Consider the following 21,467-nt stretch of genomic DNA (forward strand, 5'->3'; position numbering starts at 1 on the left):
CATGTGAGATGCTTTCTGACTCTTCATACCTTCAGTATACTCTGTTTATTTAAAAGGCCCCTTACTTTAAGACTGATTATCATGTGGCGTTGCAATCAGACTCTTCTAAACACTAAATCTGTACAGCTAAAGTTAGTTAGTCACAGTTTTTGAAATAAAATACAATAAAAAAAATAATCAAACTTCTTTTTCCAAAAAAACAATTGGGTCATAATAGCTAGTATGGGTAACTAGATTATCCAAAATAGAATCAGGTTTTGGAACAATTGTTTTGAGATGGAACTGGTGGCACCACAGAGGAAATGTGTTGCCGTCCAATCAGATTCAGATCCAACCAAATAATGTCTGTGGCCAGCTCACCCTTGGAGTGCAGGTGTGTGTGAGCTAGACAGAAAGGTTTAGGTTTGTCTAGACAGCTTGCAGAGGCTCACTGTGAGGCCAGTTCACTCTATTTTTGAGCTTAGAGAATCTTTCTTTTTAGTCAGACTTTTTTTGTGTCAGACACGAGAAAAGTCTCAGCACACTAAGGTTAAAAAAATACAGGCTTTCTTTATTTCAGACTCTGAGAGCTGAACTTTTTTTGACAGTTTGCGAAAGCCTCGCTTCACACAGTGTTTCATTCAAAATGTGTAAAAAAAAGAAAAAAAATGTTTCTTTTTGTCCATCAAGTTAGGAGACTATTGTAATTTGAACCTTATACTTGAGATTATTTTAAGAGATCTGGGTGGAGCATAAATGTACAATTACAACTTGCCAACATTCTCACTGTATTCAGTGATTTCACTGCTTTAAATCTTCGGTACTCAACACTGACAGATGCCCCCTGGCTACGGGCTATGTAAAGCAATGATGCAACCAAAAGATTCTCCTACGCTGTGCTTTTGAGCCAAAAAGGTTTAATCAGCTGCATTACAGCTGATTAAACCTAAAATCACTGTTTCACATAGAGAATTACTAGTGTGCTGTAGGTAACCTCAGCATTTTGTTTAAAAATTTGGCACAGTCTATGTGAGTTGCGATTGTGTAAAACAGGGAATGTCTATATTTGGCTTGGTGGTTTAAGCAGAAAACTACTAGTTTACCTTATAAGGGGCTGTGAAAAAATGCAAGTGGACATCATAAGGCCATCCCAGGATGAGAGGGTTAAATGTTGAGCCTCTTGACAACCACAATCCCTCATTGTAGTGCAGTACTTGGGAAAGACTCAAGCACCTCTCTCCTGAGGGAAGGCTGAATGCCTTTACAACTAAAAAGTTGCCATTAGCGTTTAATCACGTGCATTAGGGATTCTTTTCATCAGTCGCTAACGTAAATCAATATTGAAAAACGTATTCACATGGATTCTGATTTGCAAGTGGTTGGTTAATGGAAAAAAAGATGTATCAATGCTCATCAAAGTATCAACGTTCAAGCTATTATTATTATATTGATAATCAAAGTATGATGATATGAGGAATGGTGAGTGGGATGAACCTCCTGACCCAAGCAGCCAGTCGAAGGCAATAAGTGTTAACCTATGACGGGACAGATTATAGTCTAACCTGCATGAAAAGAATCATTAGGTGATGTTTGGCTCTATTTTACAACAACACAATATATAGGTGAGACAGAAAGTTCATATCCATAAATAAAAAAATGAATTTGGTGGCATTTTAATATAGAGTGTATTTTCTAACGAAGCTGGATGACTCCTCCATTCATGGGATATTGCTGCTCTCAAGTGGACATGATCTGCAAATTATTTTAGTCTGAATGTAGAGTTATTTTTCTTTAACCCACTATGAAATGTAAAAACGTCATTATTACATTCTAAAACATCCTATAAATGCTCCAGAAGTCAGGCTACGTCCAAAAAACATCCTGAGATTAGTTACTTTCCTACAGTGAGAGAACTAATGAAAGACTACATTACACACTTCAATTTCAGGATTTGAATTTTCCATAAAATTGGATGTAAAATGCCTATGTAAATAATATGGTGTTGAATAAAACGAGCTGTGACAACAGCAATCAGACAGGATAATTACATTTTGTCTGTCAAAAAGAATCAAAAACGATAAATACTAGTTTTTCTCTGGTTTCTTTGTTGTGTTATAAAAACACCTATTTATTTATATATTAAATAAATTACTTAAAAGAAATGTTGTGACGTAAGCAAAAACGAGAACAAGGACAGTCTCGCGATATTTACCAAAGAGGTCAAAGTTAACATTGGCCATGTGTTTATGTTGCCGCATCTACTCCAGCACTCTTTGAATTAAATATACTTATGTTTCTGAATTCTGCTATCCAAAGGCAGAGTTACGTCTTTAAGGTTAGCTCATATTTGGTCTACGGAAGTTGTTTGCATCTGAATAGTCTGCTCCTCTGCGCGTTAGCTTCCGTAGTTCGGCTGACATGCCAGTCCCCATCCTTTAGCTGGATGATGGCTTAGCGGGACATGTTTAAAATCCGACCGCTGTTGAGTGCCTTAGGTAACACCCGACTGACGTTAGAAAGACACGGTAAGCATATCCACCCAAGACAATGCGCCGTTGAACGTATCCAGTGTGCTAGACGTGGTTACGTGTGCTCCAGTTCCTGTTTTTTTAACACGTCCAATTTTTTTCTCTAGACGTATGTCGCTTAAATGTGATTTCCGCGTTCACATTCACAATCACGTTTAACGTCGCAGAACATGAATGTCTACCAAACCCACGGGGGATCGTGTATGAGTGCGTCCCGATCACGGATTGTTTCCTGACCCCCCCCACAGGTGGCCCTCGCAAATTGCTTTGCAGAATGAGTGAAGCACCCAGAGACGAGGAGACGGCCAAGCTGCTGAAAAGAGCCAACGAGGAAAATGAGGAATCTGCTGAGAAGGCTACAAAAAAGTTAAAAGCAGAAGGGCAACTTGCTGACGATGAAAAGAAGTATCCCAAAAAGAAAGTGGTCCTCCTCGTGGCATACTCTGGAAAGGGATACTATGGCATGCAGGTAGCTATTGTAGCTGGTTCTCCTCCCCGAGCACAAGAAAATAATATATTTCTAAATGTGTGGTGGTTTTCTGTGTTTCAGAGAAATTCAGGAACCTCTCAGTTTAGGACCATCGAAGATGAACTTGTCACTGCACTCATTAAATCAGGTTGCATTCCTGAAAACCATGGCGACGAGATGAAGAAGATGTCTTTCCAAAGATGTGCCAGAACAGACAAGGTATGTGCAGTTATCACAGGAGTACTTTGGAGGGGTTGGTCATGTTGTCCATCATGCATCCATCAGCATCATTATTATTGTTGCTCTTTTTAGGGTGTGTCTGCTGCTGGCCAAGTGGTGTCCCTAAAGCTGCGGTTGATTGAAGACACCATTGAAAAAATCAACGAGCATCTGCCACAACAGATCAGAGTGCTCGGTGGGACATTGGTTCAAATAATCAACTTTTACTGATTTGGGTTTGAGATGGTGTTAACATTCAGGCATATATATATATATTTTCACCTTTTTCCCCATCAGGTCTTAAACGTGTGACCCAAGGTTTCAATTCCAAAAACAACTGTGACGCTCGTACATACGCCTACATGCTTCCAACCGTGGCCTTCTCCTCCAAAGACTATGACACTGCCGCCACAGCAGCTTTTCGCCTGGAGCCAGAGACGCTTCAGAAGGTGAACAGTCTGTTTTCTCTCTACAAAGGCACCCACAACTTCCACAACTTCACTTCTCAGAAGGCTCCAAGTGACCCCAGTGCCCGCCGCTACATCACAGAGATGCTTTGCGGAGAGCCGTTTATGAACAGCGATATGCAGTTCGCAGTAATCACTGTACGAGGCCAGAGCTTTATGCTGCATCAAATACGTAAGATGATCGGCCTGGTGATTGCCGTGGCAAAGGGCTACGCGAAGGAGGAAGTGATTGAGCGCAGCTGGGGGCAAGATAAGGTGGACATTCCCAAAGCTCCAGGACTGGGCCTGGTCCTGGAAAGGGTTCACTTTGACCGGTACAACAAGCGATTCGGAGGGGACGGGCTGCATGAGCGGCTGGATTGGGACCTGGAGGAGGAGGCCATCAAGTCCTTCAAGGAGGCGCACATCTACCCCACTATCGTTCTGACGGAGCGTGAGGAGGGCTCCATGGTCAGCTGGATGTCCACACTTCCCATCCATGACTTTGAAGCTACAGCCACAGCCACTGAATCACAAGACGATAAGGAGCAGAAACAGGTATCTGGTAGCCATCAAGTGTAATAAAATATTCACATGAAACGATTATGTTTTGTGGTTTAAAAATATTTTGTTCATATATGCTCTCCTTTTTCCCCAGGACAATGCGGATTTAGGCAATGACTCTGATTAGGTCCCACTGCAGGCGGAAAGAAGAAATGTTTTCTGAACAAAATATTCTCTTTTGTTGGGAATTACCTTTGTTTTATTGAATCTTCCAAGATTTTCAGTGATATGATATTGTTTCTCTTATAAAAATACTATTAAACAAACAAGACAATAACATCCTGTGATCTTTATTGTGCCCGTAGTTCATGATGTTAATCCGTACCTGGATCAAATCCTGAATTGACTCCACTCCACTCACTTTGTTTTTTTAGAAAATTCTTACAGATAGGTTTGGATTTTTTGGCAATGCAATAGTCTTATAGCACCTTGCCTCAACTCCACTTTGAGGTTGGGGCCAAAAATTGAAAGATGCATTTTGAAGATCAGATGTAGATTGTTATGAGGGTTCCACAGTACAAAGTTACATGTTAGCTTATTAGTGTATGTTTTGTAAGACTTAGTGACAGTTATTTAATGGGCCCATTCTCCTCAAATTTATAAAGCCATTAAAAAAAAAATACATCCCAATCACTGACACAACCAATTGCTAATTAGGAGATATAATCATTGGAATGGGATGAGAAATGTATTTATGTTATCACAAATTGTGACAACACCTTTTAATATACAGCTGCAGTAGCAGTGAAAATTATGTTTACACATGAATCTGTTTAATTTCTTTATAGCTATAGTATTCTATGAAAACAAGATCATTGATTGTGAACGACAGATGAGTTAGGGTTAAAATGTAGACCGCGACTTTACCCTCCCACCACGAGGAGGCGACGCAACGATGGAGTTTTCACGACTAGTGCTGCATTCACTAACCCATGGAAGAAAGGGAAAGTAGAACTCCCTCTTCAAATTTCTTTGCCACCCGTCGATGTCTGAAAGTGGTTGAATATCATTATACATATGTATGTTATTTGTATATTACGTAAATCTTTACATGTTGATATTTAATAAACGTTAAAATTTAAATATATCGTGAACAAAATGTCCAGGGGGTTCCCATGGAACTTCCAGGATGAAAGTAGATAACATTACGTATTCCTCAAAGGTAACATGAACGCAGCACCATCTAGTAATCATGGCGCCTACCAAAAAACGCAACGTGATTTTGACGAAAACAACAGAACAAAGTGGAAAAAGAGCTAAAATTGACCTAAATACCAAAGTCAATGATGTTCTTCAGGGTAAAAAAAATGCAAACGACGTTTTTGACATCCTCGAGGTCCTTGAGGTAAATACGCAACTGAGTTTACACTGCTATGGGACCCGACTTGAATACATGCTGGTTAGCCCACGTTAGCTTTACTCTCAACAAGCTGGGTGTTAACGTGGTTACTAAACGGAGCACGTGTTTTATATTCTTTGTGTCCTTTTGCAGTCGCAAAAAGAGAAAGATGTGGTCAATGCTGTCAATGCCTGCAGCAAATTGTTCACCACCTTGTTGGAGAAGAAAGATCTTTTTTTGGGCAAACTGCCCACAGAGGAAGAGGAAGAGGCGATGAGTGGTGAGTAACGTCACAGCTTAATAACAGTTGTAACGTTAGTTACCAGGTGCGAGTTGGATGTTGTATATCGTGTATGGTTGTTTGTGCTGTAAACCGGACACGGACGTGGTGCTAAACCCTCGCTGGATGTTCCGGGTCACACAAATCTGTTCATTTCTCTGTCTTTTATTTCTGCCTCAGGGGGGCTGAGTGCTGAGGAGAAGTACCGCCTGTTCATGCGACAGCGATACAGCAACTGTGTGGAGATGCTGCTCGAGCTCCTCGACCACGAGCTTTACAGTGTGAAGGTGAGTGACTTCCATCCATGGAAACACACACACACACTAAAGTAATTGCACGGTGAAAAAAGGAGTATCAAGTAATTTCAGGTAGTCTTACTGGCTTTTATTTTGTGTACTGTCACTTCATTCCAGGTCAGGACTGACCACGCTATTCATCATTCCGTTGTTATTTTTCCAATGTTGCATTGTCTATAGTTCCATAATAACTCTCTGAATACAGGAGAGTGCCCTGTGCTGCCTCATGAAGTTTGCTGAAGGAGAAGGACGGCATCCACTCGAGGACTTAGACTGGAGTGAACACTACAGCTTCCCAAGAGAACTCATCCAGGTAAGATTTTGGGTCATGCAACATGGTTCTCAGTACTGGGAATGTGAATATACATTAACTGCTCCTTCATGTGACTTTAGATATGTCCCAATTTTGTTTACCAACACAAGAGATGAGGCACTATTGTTCTTTCTTTCTCTTTTTATCATTCAACTTTTTTGTCATGAGTGGCAAAGGCGCTCAATGATGTTTCTATAATTGCATCATCAGGGAGTGGTGGACAAACTGCTGAGCAAAACAACAGACAACACCATGCTGATCTCCAGGTTCCAGGAGTTCCTTGAGATGGAGGATGTACGCTATTACGTCATGAGTTCCATCCGTGAGAATGTGGGCAAAGTCATGGACAAAAACAAAGGGGTAGGGGAACTGATCATCCGCAGTTGCTGAGGTTGTTTATTGCCTACCATGTCACATTGTTTTTTATGTAATAAATATCGCCTGCTGCGCTCATTGCTCTTGGCTTGTCTTGTCCCTCTCAGGCGTTGGTGCCTGTATATCAGAACAACGTGTTCACTCTCATGTCCAACATCAGTATACCAGGCCAGGAGTCGGGGCTCACCAACTTTATGATCAAACAAGAAGGTGAGAGCTGATTGTTATCAGTGCCACAGTTTTGCCATGCGGGGAGAAGGTGCTCTTTTAGTTATTATATCATATATATCTTCGTTATTATACTACATGAATGTGATTTACTACATGAATGTGATTTATCAGTCAAAAAACTTTTTTTTTTTCTAGTCAAGCATGACGACTGGAAAGTTGCCAAACTGAATGTAAGTGAAATGTTTGTAATTAGACGCTCACGTTTGTTAATTAAGATAAATCCTGAATATTATTTTCTAATGTTGAACTTAGGAACACAAACGTGCCTTTGAGAAGATGTGGCTGGGCTTTCTCAAGTATAAGGTATTATACACATCTTGATGGCATTTCCAACTGTTGAAATATATTCCCATACAGATCTATAACACTGCCATCTCGTCTGTCTGTTGTAGTTGCCGAGCAACATGTATAAAAAGATCTTGGTGATCCTCCATGACTCCATTTTACCCCACATGAGTAAACCCACACTGATGATTGACTTCTTGACTGCTGCCTATGAAGTTGGTAAGTTGTGTGTGGCTAAGAGTGACATAACTTTAACATCTTCATGTGAATTGACAGTAACTGTTTTAAAATAACTACAGTGTTTTTTTTTCATTGGATGATTGCTCATAAAGGGGACTTTTGTCATTAACAGGTGGCGCTATCAGCCTGCTGGCTCTCAATGGGCTTTTTGTCCTCATACATCAACACAACTTGTGAGTATTTTATAAAAAAAGAAATAAATTTGGCCAATTTATAGGTCCAGTATTACTTTAAAGAACCGTTAAGCTCCATTCTAAATCTATTTAAGGACAACACTAGACTGACACATGTGTTTTAATTGCATACAATAATTTACCATATGTTGTGTGTGTGCTTGCAGAGATTACCCGGATTTCTACAAGAAGTTGTATAATCTGCTTGAGCCCTCTGTTTTCCATGTGAAGTACAGAGCACGCTTTTTCCATCTAGCTAACCTCTTCCTTAGCTCAAGGTAAGAACATCTGCGCTTCACTTAAAGTTTTATTTCTCCCTCTTAGTTGTGTGCATGTCCTCCTGTAGCACTGGACCAGCGTACAGTTGATATGATAATAATGTTTGTAGTGGACCAGCAGTTACTGATTGGGTGCTCCAACTGAACCACGCTTACATATTGTTGAGCCCCAGTAAGTTAAACAGAGTTTCTAGGGAGAACGTGATTATCCGATTGAAGCTGATTCTATGACCACTGAAAACCATTTGGAAGCGTTGATTCATGTTCATTGTGCCTTCCTCCAGTCACTTGCCGGTGTACCTCGTAGCAGCGTTCGCCAAACGCCTGGCTCGCTTGGCTCTCACAGCACCGCCTACCGCCCTCCTCATCGTGCTGCCCTTCATCTACAACCTGATCCGGCGCCACCCATCCTGCAGAGTCCTCGTGCACAAGCCGAGCACTCAGGATGGTGAGTGACTGTCACGCTCCTGTTTGTGTTTCAGTTTCAACATGCTGGTGCTTTACATTGCCAGGCAGATTCATTCCGTCAAACACAACAAATAAGAACTTTACCGTGATGCACATTCTAAGGAAGCATTTCAGGATTAAAGCAGAGGTTTTTTTCTATTGGTTATGACAGAGTCTGTGGAGGACCCGTATATAATGGAGGAAGAGGATCCTGCCCATTGCCGTGCGTTAGAGAGCAGCTTGTGGGAGATTAAGGTGTGTACAGCATGTGATTTTTCTGGATTCACAAATGAATCATCCCTGACATTGTATTGAACAGAGCTTCTAAGTGTGTAAGGCAAGGGTTTCAACTGGAAAGCGAGAGGAAGGAATGTCCTATGCATTCAGGAATTCTAACGTAACCGAAGCGTACCTCATTTTAAACTATTATCATCTGGTTTCCTGCAGACACTGCAGAATCATTACCACCCAGACGTGGCCAAAGCTGCAGGCTCCATCAACACACCGCTGTCAGCCAAAGAGGACGACATCAGCGAGGTGCTGGAGATAACAACATATGAGGTAATGTGACTTCATTAGTACAATAAGTGCTAATACTGCTATTATGCTCGGCCATCAATAATGTGTCCCACCTTCTTATGCCAAGCTGATGGAGAGGGACCTGAAGCAGTCACGGATCAAGACTGTCCCACTGGAGTTTGAAACTGCCACACAGCTACTCAAAGGAGGGGGTGATGTGTTAGGACAGCACTTCTGTCTGGATTAAACAAGGAAAAATAACCAACCTGCATTTCGTACAAGTTCTACATTTATGGGACCAGTTCAGACCTTCTACCGTTTGGCCTGGACAGGAAGTCTTCTTGTTGAAAGCAGCAGCAGCAGCAATAACATAAATAGATTTAAACTGGAGTTACATTCTTATTTTTTGGTCCATGATAATTAACATGTAACTGTTGTCAATAAATTTTAAAAAATTCAGATATTGTGGTGAACAAATCTTTAGTTTAGTATTTGTTACATTTTTGGGACTGTTAAAAGAAGTCGTTGCGAGTGAATGGGAAGCTGAAGGTTTTTCCTATATATATTTTTATGAATCGGGAAGAAAATGGCAAGCTTCTATAAAGTAGATATAAGAGATTAAAGTTTTGTGATGCCAATTGTTGATACTTTTCTGTATTGATAAAATTCACTTACTTAACAAACTGCAACACTTGAGTGTTTAAAAGCTCATTTTTTTCAAACATTGACGTGATAGTCACGTTCCATTAGACCTCTAACGTAAACTACAGAGCAACACAAGCATGCCTCTGTCTCTTAATGAGAGAGGTTTTTAAACTCAAGTGCTCCTCTACATCGCTAGTCCATATTTCATTTTCTCAAGTGTGCCGTATGGCCGAGCAGCAGGCAGCCTCGGGCACAAGACTACCGCGAGAGAAAAAAGCCTGACTCACAATTGGCTTCTGTGGGAAAAGAGCGTGTCACGTAAGGTCAAAGATATTTATTTACTTACGGGCGGACGCACTGACGAGCTAAACACCTTTGTGGACATGCCTCAGCAATGTACATTTTCCATACATAACCTTGTTATTTTAAGGCTTGTTTGTGAGGCAGAAACCTTCGCAATTGAGAAGTCAACTGAGAAGGGTCACTGTGAAGAGGATGAGAGCAGCCGACCAGCCAACATGTACTGAAAATACGGCCCCCCCCTCCCCTAAAATGAGCTTTGTTAACATTTAAGGTTTACAGTGTTGCATGTGTAACCTCACACTCCTGCATATACTTTGTACGTATATCTCCACTCGCAGAATCTCCTGCACTGACACAAGTGCATGCTCATATGCTTTAGATACGAGCTTGGAGCTTGGAGCATGTCCCCAAAAGTTATTCACGGCTACTTTTTTATTAACCAACATTTTGTTTGCATTAACAATGAAACTCCACCTATTACTCCACAATGAAACGCTCACAATGGCTCAGTTATCAACATTGAATCACAAAAGTAACGCACGCTCTCCTGTCTTCTTCAGAGAGAACCGGCCTACTGTAAAAAGACAGCGATAACAGGAACCCAATCATAATAGTGGTCTGATTGAATAATTAATAGGTAGATGGCAGGGCTGGATAATGAGGCCCTCAGAGCCCCCTCCTCTTACTTTAATAAAGCTGTAAGACGCTTACCACTGCAGGTTGATAGAAGGCCTGGTAGGAAGGGTGCATTTCTACCAAAGTCTGTAGGACTCCTGAGCGTCATGTGTTGTTGTTGCTCCATCTTTCCTCCTCCAGTCCCCTGCAAGGAAATATAAGCTGCCCAAGGTGAGTCAGCACGGAGAAGCTGTTTGAGCATTTGGCTGAGGCTTTAAGGGAGATGGGGGAAGAGGGAGCTGATTCATTAACACTATTCCTGCTCTTTCTATTACCTTGAAGAAAAGAAAGGGGAAAAAACAAACCATCTATCTAAAATAACCGCTCAGCATTGTTTCGTTTCGTTCTGCAGTGTATTTCGTTCATTACAACAGTCTAACAGAAAGTAAACAGATGACTGAAATCAGCTGTTTGAGTATCTATTGTTGTTCCAGCAACCTTCCCTTCTAGGTGTCGCTGTATTGTAGTTTCTGGGAATAAAGTGCGCGCGCCAGTGTGTTTCGGTTTACTGCGTATTTTCTGCCCGATCCTGTTTGCATCTGTTGCTGAACCCTGGTTTCTGCCATTTTTGATTGATTGATTGACTGCAAGAGCAGCGATGTGTCGACAGGAAGGATGGAAACAAACAGTGGGAAACGTTGCCAGGCAACAGTGTGGAACAAAGAACCGTACGTAGCTTTCTCTTCTCACTCACGCACTGTCTCTTCTCTTTTTCAGCCTCATGAAAACAACCACCATGACTCACTTTCAGCCATGTGATCAGGCATTTAGGTGAAGGTGAAGAAAGCAAATGGATGGTTTGATCCGAGGGCTGTGCAGGACCGCGTGTAGATTTCATTTGATGCTAAAGAAAAGTTACAAGAAGTAATACAGAGCAGAAGATAATGCTTTACCATTGAAGATAATGCTTTACAGTTGAATATAATGCTTTACCGTTGAATATAATGCTTTACAGTTGAATATAATGCTTTACCGTTGAATATAATGCTTTACCGTTGAATATAATGCTTTACCGTTGAATATAATGCTTTACAGTTGAATATAATGCTTTACCGTTGAATATAATGCTTTACCGTTGAATATAATGCTTTACAGTTGAATATAATGCTTTACCGTTGAATATAATGCTTTACCGTCTTTCGGACAGAAGTTCCGCTAGAAGTTCTGACTCATAGACAGATTCCGAGGAAACAAGGATGTGGGACCGCAGGCCCCTTCTAGTCTAGGATTCAAAAAGGCCCCAAGGGGTGTGGCATGTTTGCATACGGTCGATATATAAATATACAGCATGTAATGAGTTCAAAGCTGGTTCAGGTCATATCTACAAGACAGGAACTATTTTGTTTCCATTGGTGACTTCGTATCAGAACCAACCGACGTAACGTGTGGAGTCCCCCAAGGTTTGATCTTAGGCCCGACTTTATTCAACATCTACATGCTCCCACTAGGACAAATCATGCAAAATAATAAAATTGACCACCATTGCTACGCTGATGACACCCAAATCTATGTAGCGCTATCACCAAACGACTATCGCCCCATAGATTTTCTGTGCCAGTGCATTGATGAAATCAAAGACTGGATGTGTCAAAATTTGTGAGCACATTATACCAATTCTTAAATCCTTATTAATTTCAAAATCCTACTGCTCACATATAAATCACTACATGGTTTAGGGCCAAAGTATATCACCGATATGCTTCCACTACATAAGCCTTCAAGATCACTAAGATCTTCTGACACCAATCTGTTAGTGATTCCCAGAGTAAATACAAATCCTGGGAAAGCATCATTTAGTTACTATGCAACAAACAGCTGGAATAAACTTCCTGAAGATTTAAGACTTGCCCCAACTCTGACCACGTTTAAAACAAGACTGAAAACTTTTTTGTTCACCTTCGCCTTCTGCTAAATTTGACCTACATTGCCCCTTTAACCTTTAATTAAACAATTTTAATAAGATTTTAATCTCTCACTCTGCACTGTAACTTTTAATTATTTTTATATTTACAATTTTATTTGCTGTTTTTTAATTGTCTTTTAATTCTTGCATTTTATTTCACTTTATTGTATGTGATAATTTGTTGGGGGGGGGGGGGGTCTGAAGAAGATTGAATGCTTCAGCCCACCCCTACACAAAAATAGGCCTATTCTGATGGACTATGATCTTCTCTGCTCTGCTTCTTTTTCTCTTTTCTTTGCCGGTGTGACGTTTGGAGCGTAAGCGAGACGGAGAGCACAACATGCAGGGAAGGGAAGGGAAGGGGGGGGATTCTAATGCACGACTGGAGGAAGAAGCGGAGAGCGCGGGAGGAAGCGTTAACGCGTCCAGGGGTGCGTGTGTCCGCGCGCGTGTCGAGCTGCAGGTCACCGTAGCGTTTTCTTTGCTCTTGCTTCCGCAGTTCGGGTGAGAGCTTGCCGCCGGTTCCCGAAGCACACGGGGAACAGGGATGCTGGTGGAGCTCACGCGCCGTCAAACACGTGCACACGCGTCACCTCCGCCTCCCCGTGCCAGTCTGTGATGTGACGGAAAGAGAGTCATTTGGGGGACATTAGCCGGTGCTACTGCTTTCAAGGTAGGGGACATTGTCAACGTGCACATCAGTATAAACGTACACGTGTCCGTCCACGCCCTTTTTTTTTTTAAAGAGGCTCTTAGACACTGGTTTATTTTTCTTGGAACTCAAATCACACAAGTTACTGCTGCGGGATGCTCTGAAACACACAGGACCACACGTGTTCTCCTCACCAAGTGCTTGTGGGTGATACTGAGTTGAAGCTGATGCGATGGATTCGTTGTCTTTTGGTCAGAGGCTGGCGGGCGTCGGGCAGCACCGCTGCAAGTGTTTCACTCACACACCAGATGGCGATGTCGCAATCTCTTAAAATCCCAGACCGGTCAAAGAGAGATTACCGTGGGGGCATCCTGGTGGGTCGGTTTGGCTGAGGGCATGCCACTTAACCACAATGCCCTTGATTCAATGCCCAGCCACCTCGTGCTGTTTTACTAATCCATTCTGACCCATAGAAGTCAACCAAGAAAATGATGGTTTGATTATTAAGTCAGTCATTTGACGACTATAGCGAATATTACATCATTGTATGCTGTAACATCTTAATAGCTACACCATGTGCCTTGCTTAATAAACAGTTAGTCCATTTAATTCAGGCTTAGTGAGCAACATGTGGTTGCATTTTCTTCTGAATTTTGAGATAAGACACAAGGGGCCCACTTCAAGAGCACGGTTTTAGGCTGACAAGTCCACTTGATATTTCCTTAGTGCTGCCTCAATCCTGTTTTACCAGCAGTCAAAACTTAGTCTATGGTTTATGTCATCTTTTACCTTGGCCTGACCCCTTGAGATGGACTGCCTATATTTAATGGATAGGAAAAGATGACATATAAGCCAAAACAAGTCATTTCAAATACAGGTTTTAGCTTGAATAAAGCTTTTGATACATTGTAATAGATTTCTTTGTGTAGGTTATTTGGGATGAATACATATAAAAAAAGAACAGATATTTTGCCTAGTGTGCAGTGTTTCTTCTCTGATGAACAGTGTTGCATTGCACACATTGTCACTCTACTTATTCAAACCCAATTCCTATCATAGTCATCCACTGTTGTCTATGGAAGACCAACAGAAAAGGCAGCAAATCGCTGTTCCGTCGTAACGACTGAATTAATAAAGGCCAAATGTTGGATGTAATTGCAATGCATGGGATGCAGCATGCCACTTGCTCGGCGTCCGCACGTGAAAGGCCGGCATTCAGGAGGCGTGCGAGGCAGCCGCCGTTTAGGAGCAAATGCACGGCCCTGAAAGTGTCTCTTCACCTTCTACCACGTCCCTTTGAATGCCTCCCCTACCGGCTCACATTTATCAGGAGATGTTGTCGGTGCCTCTTGTGGCCCCCGGAGCTCTCAAGTGCGTCACGCTTCCCAACTCTGACGCAGCTCCTGTCAGAGCGGCTTTGGCAGCTCCCTGAGTACAAGGAGGATTTCTCCCGAGAGGAGGGCAGAATTGGGCCCGGCCCCCCGACTCGGGACTGGTGCAGTCACGACCTCTGTTGTCTGCGTGACTGACTGACGTGGGGACTGAACTAATCGTGTCTCAATTAGATGTCTCAACCTGGCATCGCTACGTGTTGATGGGTTCCATTTATCTGCTACAGGGCCCAGCCAGCGATTCATTGCATGATCGTCTTCCTAAGAACCAAGAGGCTGCTTTTTGATTATTTCTGTTGAGAGCACATTCAGTTCTCACATAGGCGTCCATATGGCCAAATATCTCACTCCAGATAGGTGGACCGAATGTGTTAGTCTGTCTGCCTGTTTGGAACACAGTACTGGTTGGCAGGTCTTTTTATCTGTCTGCTCTTGGAAAGTCCGGCATATTACACTGGCGGGTCTATCTGCCTGGCAGATCTGTTGTATTAGCAGGTGTATCTGGCTGTCCTCCTGTCTGCTTGGCGCGTCCCCCCCCCTACTGGCTTTGGTAGCTTTGGCTTTTATCTGTTAGCTGACATTTTGCACCTTGTTTTTTTTGTCTTTGTGGAGGATGATAGCCCACCTTGCGGTCGGGGGGATCAGGTTACTACTTTTGTGTTAGTGTTTGTGTGCCATACAAAATGCCAAATTTTCTTGTTAACACTCTAATTGATGTATCGGAGTCAGGTTTGTCAATATTTTAACCATCTGTTTGGTGTGTTCTGTGGGTTACTTGAAGAATTGGAGTATATTTTCATCCACTTAATCCTAATGTAATCCTCCAAGTGGTGATTTCAATTTTAAGAGGACGGAAGCTGAGATAAAGAGTGAACGAACTTCTGAGTAATACACAGATTTATTTTGGTAATGTTTTCGCACATATGCCTCTGGTAATATTGTAGGGGCTAGGCTCGCTAAGTGTGATATTTACAGGGGGCAAATGGGAAGACTACACCCCATTTTGGATTTAATGATTGTAGCTTTCCCATTTCATACTTTTACAGGACTAGATATAATGGAGCAAAGCATCAAATCTGTTTTTAGATTCACTCATAGGGAAGGGTTCTATCGCATGACACAAAATGGCAAAAGGCATCCTCACTTCCTTGGAAGGGGTTTAACTTCAAGAGGCCTGTGCAGAGTTTACATGCGCTTTCTGCTAATCAGCTTTCCCCTTACCTCTGCCAAACAGCTGCTCAGTTCCTTTACTATCTGAAGCCCCTCCGGTGGCGTCAAAGTCCGTGGAAAATTTAAAAAGTACAAGATTGGCAGCAAAGCAGTTCTTTTTTCCAGAAGAAGACAATTGTTAACCCAATAACGCACTATCAAATTGTACACATGGAGGTCTGGCACCAACGAAAGCTGAGAAATACGAGAAACTATTCACCACTCCAATCTGCCTATTACAGATATGCTGTTTATTTCCATGGAAGGTCCAAGCGTCAGAGTGAAAATTCACTTTCAAAGGCCATTTTAATCCATCAAGAAAACTTCTAAGGAGAAAAAACACTGACTGGCAAATCCTGCTGAGGCTCAAAACCTGTTGCTGTAGCAGCTTCATTTTCGGGCCTGGTAATCCTTTTCCTGTGACTGACCCCACGGGATGGAAATGAAGCCTGAGGACGTCGCTGTAAGCAAGATTGACAGAGGCCTTGTGTCCTATTCCTTAACTTAAATGCATCAAGTGCTGGCGTCCTCCTCATGTATACTTTTTATACCCACTCTGGTGTACAGGTGGATGGCTCGAAATTACTCAACAACTATTGGATGGATGGCAATGTGGTTTGGTACAAGTAGCCATGGTGCCCAGAGGAGGTGTCCTAATGTTTTCGGTAATCCTCTGGCTTTTCTCTGCAGTTTCATCAGCAGGTCAAAGTTTTCATTTATCTTGGGAAATATCGCTCCATATAACCTCTGCAAATCCCTTCTTTCACATTCATGGTTTTGAGTGATTTGGAGTTCTGAACAGATTATTGGTAAACTATTCACATCCAGCTATACTTATCTTATAGGCTAGTATGCAAACACGCTAAACTACACTGATGAACAGTGTAAACATGCATTATACATCAGCATCTACCTTGACTAAAACACTAACAAATTGTAGCACTTAAATTGTACTTAAAATGGCACTTATCTATAACATGTTTTGAAACTGCTTATTTGACGAAAATTGCACTTTCTAGTTACTTGTTCTTCTGAGTTTGTATCTCTACGGTTGACATGCACTTTTTAAAGTCGCTTTGGATAAAAGCGTCAGCTAGTCGACATGTAATGTAATGTAAGCATCCTAGCGATGTCATCAATGCTCGACTGTTAGTAAGATGACATTAGCATTTAGCTCAGATCCTTGCTGTTCATAAGTCAGAGCCGCTTGCAACTCTGTCTATATTTAGCCATTATAGTAATGATACCAGAAAATTATTCAATTTTTTAATTTTTAATTTTTTCCTTGTAGACGAGATCTAAAGTTTCATCCCAAAAACCTGCACGACACTCGGCCTACAATGTCAACCGCTTTGGACTTCTGGAGGAGAGAAATAAAGCACTGAAGCTTGAGGTAACCACCCTTCGCCAGGACAAACAGCAGTGTAGGAAAAAGGTACATTTCCCACTTTCACTTTGTCCCCCCCCCCATGCAGACACACACACAAGTTAACCTTTCTCAGCCACTCTACGATCTTTTTTTATTATTTTAGATGAGCTTTATTTGCAGGCAAATGATCACTATGTAAATATCTACTGATGGAATTGAAATCATTAAGATGTCCTTGGCCATTGTCATACTGTATCTACGAAGAGACTGTCAGTGAGTCACTATATCCAAGTCCCTGTTGCAGCTTTTATGCCTCAAGGACGCAGCTGTGTATGGCAGGATGACTCGCATGACTCTCTGCACATATACTCCCTCTGATTGGCCTCGGTTATGCAGACATGTGGGCATGTGTGATGCGGTGTAAAACAGATGAGGCGGGGTGTGTGGTTTGGCGAGTTGTGTATTAGAGTGTGTGTATACTGTATATGTGTGTATTTGGTTTGCACTGTATGCTTATGCATGCATTTATGTATTTAGTCCTTTGGAGGCCTCCCCCAGGTGGTCTCGGATGGCAAGGTGTGTGAGCTGTTGTCTTGGCAACACGCCTATTTGCAGGAGTGTGGATAGACTGGCCGAGGGCAACTGACATGACATAATGGCTTCCTCTGTTATAAGCCTAAATGGTTTGAGATTAGTGTCAGTAAAATAGAGCGAGACCTGCATGTTACAATGTGCAATTACAAACAGTTTAGCTGACTGTGTTTTAGTATAAAATACTGGTTCACAGCACTCATTTGGTTTGTGAATGTCAGCATTGTTGCCCTCCCTTCATTGATGCTGTTTTGAAGCATATCTTAGTTCCTCTTTACAAAACAGACCAAAACCCAAACATAAGTGCGGGTATGGAAAGTAAATTCAGTGAAAAACCTAACCAATGAGAAGCAGAAAGGGTTGAGATATCCCTTTTACGTTTTAAGCGAATCCTCATTTTATATGAAAACATTACAACCTTTCTTATTGAATTGCTAAATCTATGGCAACCTCCCCAGTGTGGGATTTTGTCCATCTTCACAGCCAAAACCTTGGCACGTATCGTGTCTGTCACCTTAGTTAACATGCAGTCAGCAAAATAATTCAATAATGTCATGTAATTATATATGTGTTAGTGTTTATATGTTTTTTATGTGTGGGTAGATACTGTTGGAGGCAGTCCAGCTGGTTGCTTGGCAGACTCTTTTGCTGTCATTGCTGACAGCTACACTACACTCACAGACGGCATCATGGTCATTCATGCAAAGACAGACTCAGCTATGGATCAATGTGGCTAAAAGAAGCTCAGTCATGAGAGTGGGTTTGCTCAGGCAGATAGACTCTTCAAAGACTGGAGAAGATGGCGGTGTACACATCACGTCCAGCCATTTTGACTTTATTGCTAATTCATTTTTCTTTCTCTTTGTTGTGGTGTTGGTAATGAAAAATATGGTCAAAATATATTTAGAAACAGGTCTTTCAATTATGAAAGTCACAGTTTAAGAATTAAATGCAGAGGGCAATAATGAAAAGAGTCGATTTTAAACTGTTTTAGATCTAATCTGCTTGCAGCCGAAATGCTCAATTTCTATCGTGAGATTATATCACTGTTTTTAAACGCTGGCGTGCATATAAAAAATGGTGGAACTATACAATTACATATTTAGAAATATAACACATGATTACTGGATGTTTAGTTGACCATGTGATGATACTGCATATACTGATAATACTGTATGTTTTCATGCTACATTGTGAAGAATATCTGCTACATAACTAACTTAATTAGTAATATGGCGTATGGATATGGAGTGTTTACAGTTCTCAACGTAGCATAAACAGTTATTAGTTAGTACTTCATTTGAGAGAGTGACCACTCCCGGATCAATGAAACTTGGTTCCCCTTTTTCACCTTCATTTATCCTTTTGTGTACAGTTGGTTCCGAGTCAATCGCCCGGTTTCGCTGTTGCATTTAATCCTTCTTTTCTCGTTAAGAAAGGAGGCACTTCAACTAGATTCTCAATTCTTGTCTCTTCATCCAATTCATTTGTTATATTGCTCCTGAAAAAAAGCACAGAAGGGTGGACTGCTTCCTCGAAAAACAGACAAAGAGCGTTAGACCGGTTGCCTGGAAACAATCTGTGACGGACAGTCGGAGAAAGGTACCTTAGGTGAGGAATGACCTTCTGTGTGCAGTGTGGCTGCTGCTAAAAGGCCACAGCTGTCTCCCTGGACACCATCCCTATGGCAACGGTTGTGTACTGCTCGCAGCTGGCCCTGTCAGATGATAGACCTCGTGATCATATGGGCTGTCCCACTGCAAAAAGGAACGTCTAATCAATAATCACTAATAGCCGCGTTGTCTCAGCTGCCCCAGTAATCTCCATTTGAACTCCTTTTAATCAAGTATTCACAGTCAAAACTGGGGTTAATAATAGTGTAGTGTAAAATTCCCTTTGTTTTGACTCACAATGCCTTTTTAACAACTGGTATTAGACAGTGTGTGTTTAAACTGAAGCTTTTCTTTCCTTAATTGAGTTTGTCTCAAACAGTGTACTTACATATGTTTTGAGTTTGTATAAAACTACATTATTGGCTTTCCCCCATTCCATTCCTTGTCTTGATACTTAAGTAAAACTACTGAGAGCTTGGATAAAGCACCATACGCTTGACCCTTTAGAAGGAATAATCAGACTTTAAAAAAAAAAAGATTATAAACACAAGCTAAAATCATCAGGTAGCTTAACGATGGAATTCATATGCATCTATACCTGTTTATACACAATATTAACCGATGGCCTTTTCAAATTGTAGGAGTCCGAGACTCCCATCTCTAAGTCTCTTTCTTTCTTTTTCTGTTTCTCTTTTTAATCCCTTACATCTACTGTTCGCTCCCCCTTCACCTCGTCTCCTGTATGTCCAACACCCCCCAAACAAACACACCTCCCATTTGTCTTCTACTTCCCTTTTAAACCTCCTTGGCTGGGGTTGACAGAGGCCACTAATCTGGCCTGTGCAGCTTCATGCTGGCCTTAATTTAAGATTTGATTGCCATGCCAGCCTATGATCAAATTTAAGACATTTTCGGGTTGACTCCAGACTCAAATTTTGAAATGAATTATGCTTTATTCCTGGTTGTGAGTGGATAATACTTAAAGGATAAAACCAACAGCCACAAAAAGAAGCTGCTATAGTTATCTGCTTTATATTCCTTACAGATCATTTAAGGTCTATAGTTTTGACTAGAAATCCCCATCCAAAGTGTTTTTCCATAACACTACAGAACTTTTAATTCCAACAAAGTTCTATACGTCACTATGACTGTATTAAGTAATTTACAGTCTATATATTCAAATATCTAATCATCTGCATAACCACAATAATTACTCACACATTACTCACATATATCTCACATTGCTGCTTGCTAGGAAACTGCTGCTTTCATCTTTCTTTGAGTTGGAACAGGCTTTAGAAATGACAATAAAACTAAAATATGTGAATAGTGGCTTCAGAGTCAGATGGTTACATAAATGTCCAGCACTAGCTTGATTGCGGAGCATAGCAGAACCATTTTGCTGTCCATCTTGTAAGAACAGTGAATCATAATAGCTTTAAAACTGAAGGGGAAAATACATTCTGTTGCATCAGAAGGAAAATGTGCTAAAAATATGGCACTGTCAAAATGTAGGGCTCTCCTGGATTAATTGAAAATCTCTTTAACCGGATTAAAAAATTTCAGGGACTAACTGTGGTACTCTCAACCACACATACACACACATGGACACGCATGAGCCCCCACACATAAGCTGATGTCAATATGAAATAATTACTCATTGTGACAAGGAAGTGTAAGCAGTGTGATTGGAAGTGTCTTCTGTGTTGTAGTTAAAGGCTAAACGCTGTGAAACTGTGAGGATCAGAGTTGGAACGGAGCAAAAAAGGAATAACTGGTCGCATTGGGGTTGAAATTGAGGTCCCACAAATAATGCCCGGAGCATTGAAGTTTGGGAAGTTTTTTTTCACATACCTTTTTTGTGAACCCTCTGCATATAATAGGAGTGTCACCACCAACTGTGGTGTAAATTACATAACATGTTATTTAGCTGACGCTTTCATCCAAAGCGCCTTACATTGCATTATAACCCATGCGTTATATTTTGCCTGGGGAGCAATTAGGGGTTAGGTGTCTTGCTCAGGGACACTTTGACATGGCCGCACATGGAGCAGCTGGGATTCAAACTGCCAACCTTGCGGCTCCCAGCCCACCACGCTACTCCATGCGCCACCATCACCCTATAAATCTGCAAA

At 41.5% G+C, this 21,467-nt stretch overlaps 3 protein-coding genes across 5 annotated transcripts in view; all 3 read left to right on the forward strand.

The window, feature by feature from the left end:
• Window positions 1–2,178: 2,178 nt before the first annotated feature.
• On the forward strand, window positions 2,179–4,482 carry pus1 (pseudouridine synthase 1). The gene is made up of 6 exons (XM_037485550.2): window positions 2,179–2,504; window positions 2,756–2,976; window positions 3,058–3,195; window positions 3,289–3,391; window positions 3,493–4,199; window positions 4,300–4,482. The coding sequence occupies exons 1-6, from the start codon at window positions 2,441–2,443 to the stop codon at window positions 4,330–4,332; spliced, it is 1,266 nt and encodes a 421-aa protein (XP_037341447.1). The 5' UTR covers window positions 2,179–2,440; the 3' UTR covers window positions 4,333–4,482.
• An 886-nt stretch (window positions 4,483–5,368) lies between these two features.
• Window positions 5,369–9,732, forward strand: noc4l (nucleolar complex associated 4 homolog). Its single transcript, XM_037485549.2, has 15 exons — window positions 5,369–5,550; window positions 5,698–5,824; window positions 6,005–6,111; window positions 6,326–6,433; window positions 6,644–6,793; window positions 6,916–7,018; window positions 7,175–7,209; window positions 7,292–7,342; window positions 7,432–7,543; window positions 7,677–7,737; window positions 7,905–8,015; window positions 8,300–8,463; window positions 8,635–8,717; window positions 8,910–9,023; window positions 9,109–9,732. The coding sequence occupies exons 1-15, from the start codon at window positions 5,398–5,400 to the stop codon at window positions 9,226–9,228; spliced, it is 1,599 nt and encodes a 532-aa protein (XP_037341446.1). The 5' UTR covers window positions 5,369–5,397; the 3' UTR covers window positions 9,229–9,732.
• Window positions 9,733–12,877: 3,145 nt separating this feature from the next.
• Window positions 12,878–21,467, forward strand: part of rimbp2a (RIMS binding protein 2a) — a 45,288-nt gene continuing 36,698 nt past the window's right edge. For 2 of the 3 annotated variants that reach the window (XM_037484989.2, XM_037484988.2), the window contains exons 1-3: window positions 16,145–16,222; window positions 16,327–16,424; window positions 17,051–17,194. In XM_037484989.2, the coding sequence (XP_037340886.2) occupies window positions 16,392–16,424; window positions 17,051–17,194 (177 nt within the window). In that variant the 5' untranslated portion in view covers window positions 16,145–16,222; window positions 16,327–16,391. Of the gene's footprint in view, window positions 13,181–16,144; window positions 16,223–16,326; window positions 16,425–17,050; window positions 17,195–21,467 lie in introns of those variants that run through there. The other variant, XM_037484992.2, reaches the window with a different exon arrangement.

Source organism: Pungitius pungitius, chromosome 18 (genome assembly GCF_949316345.1).
Source record: "Pungitius pungitius chromosome 18, fPunPun2.1, whole genome shotgun sequence".
In the NCBI taxonomy this organism is placed as follows: domain Eukaryota; kingdom Metazoa; phylum Chordata; class Actinopteri; order Perciformes; family Gasterosteidae; genus Pungitius; species Pungitius pungitius.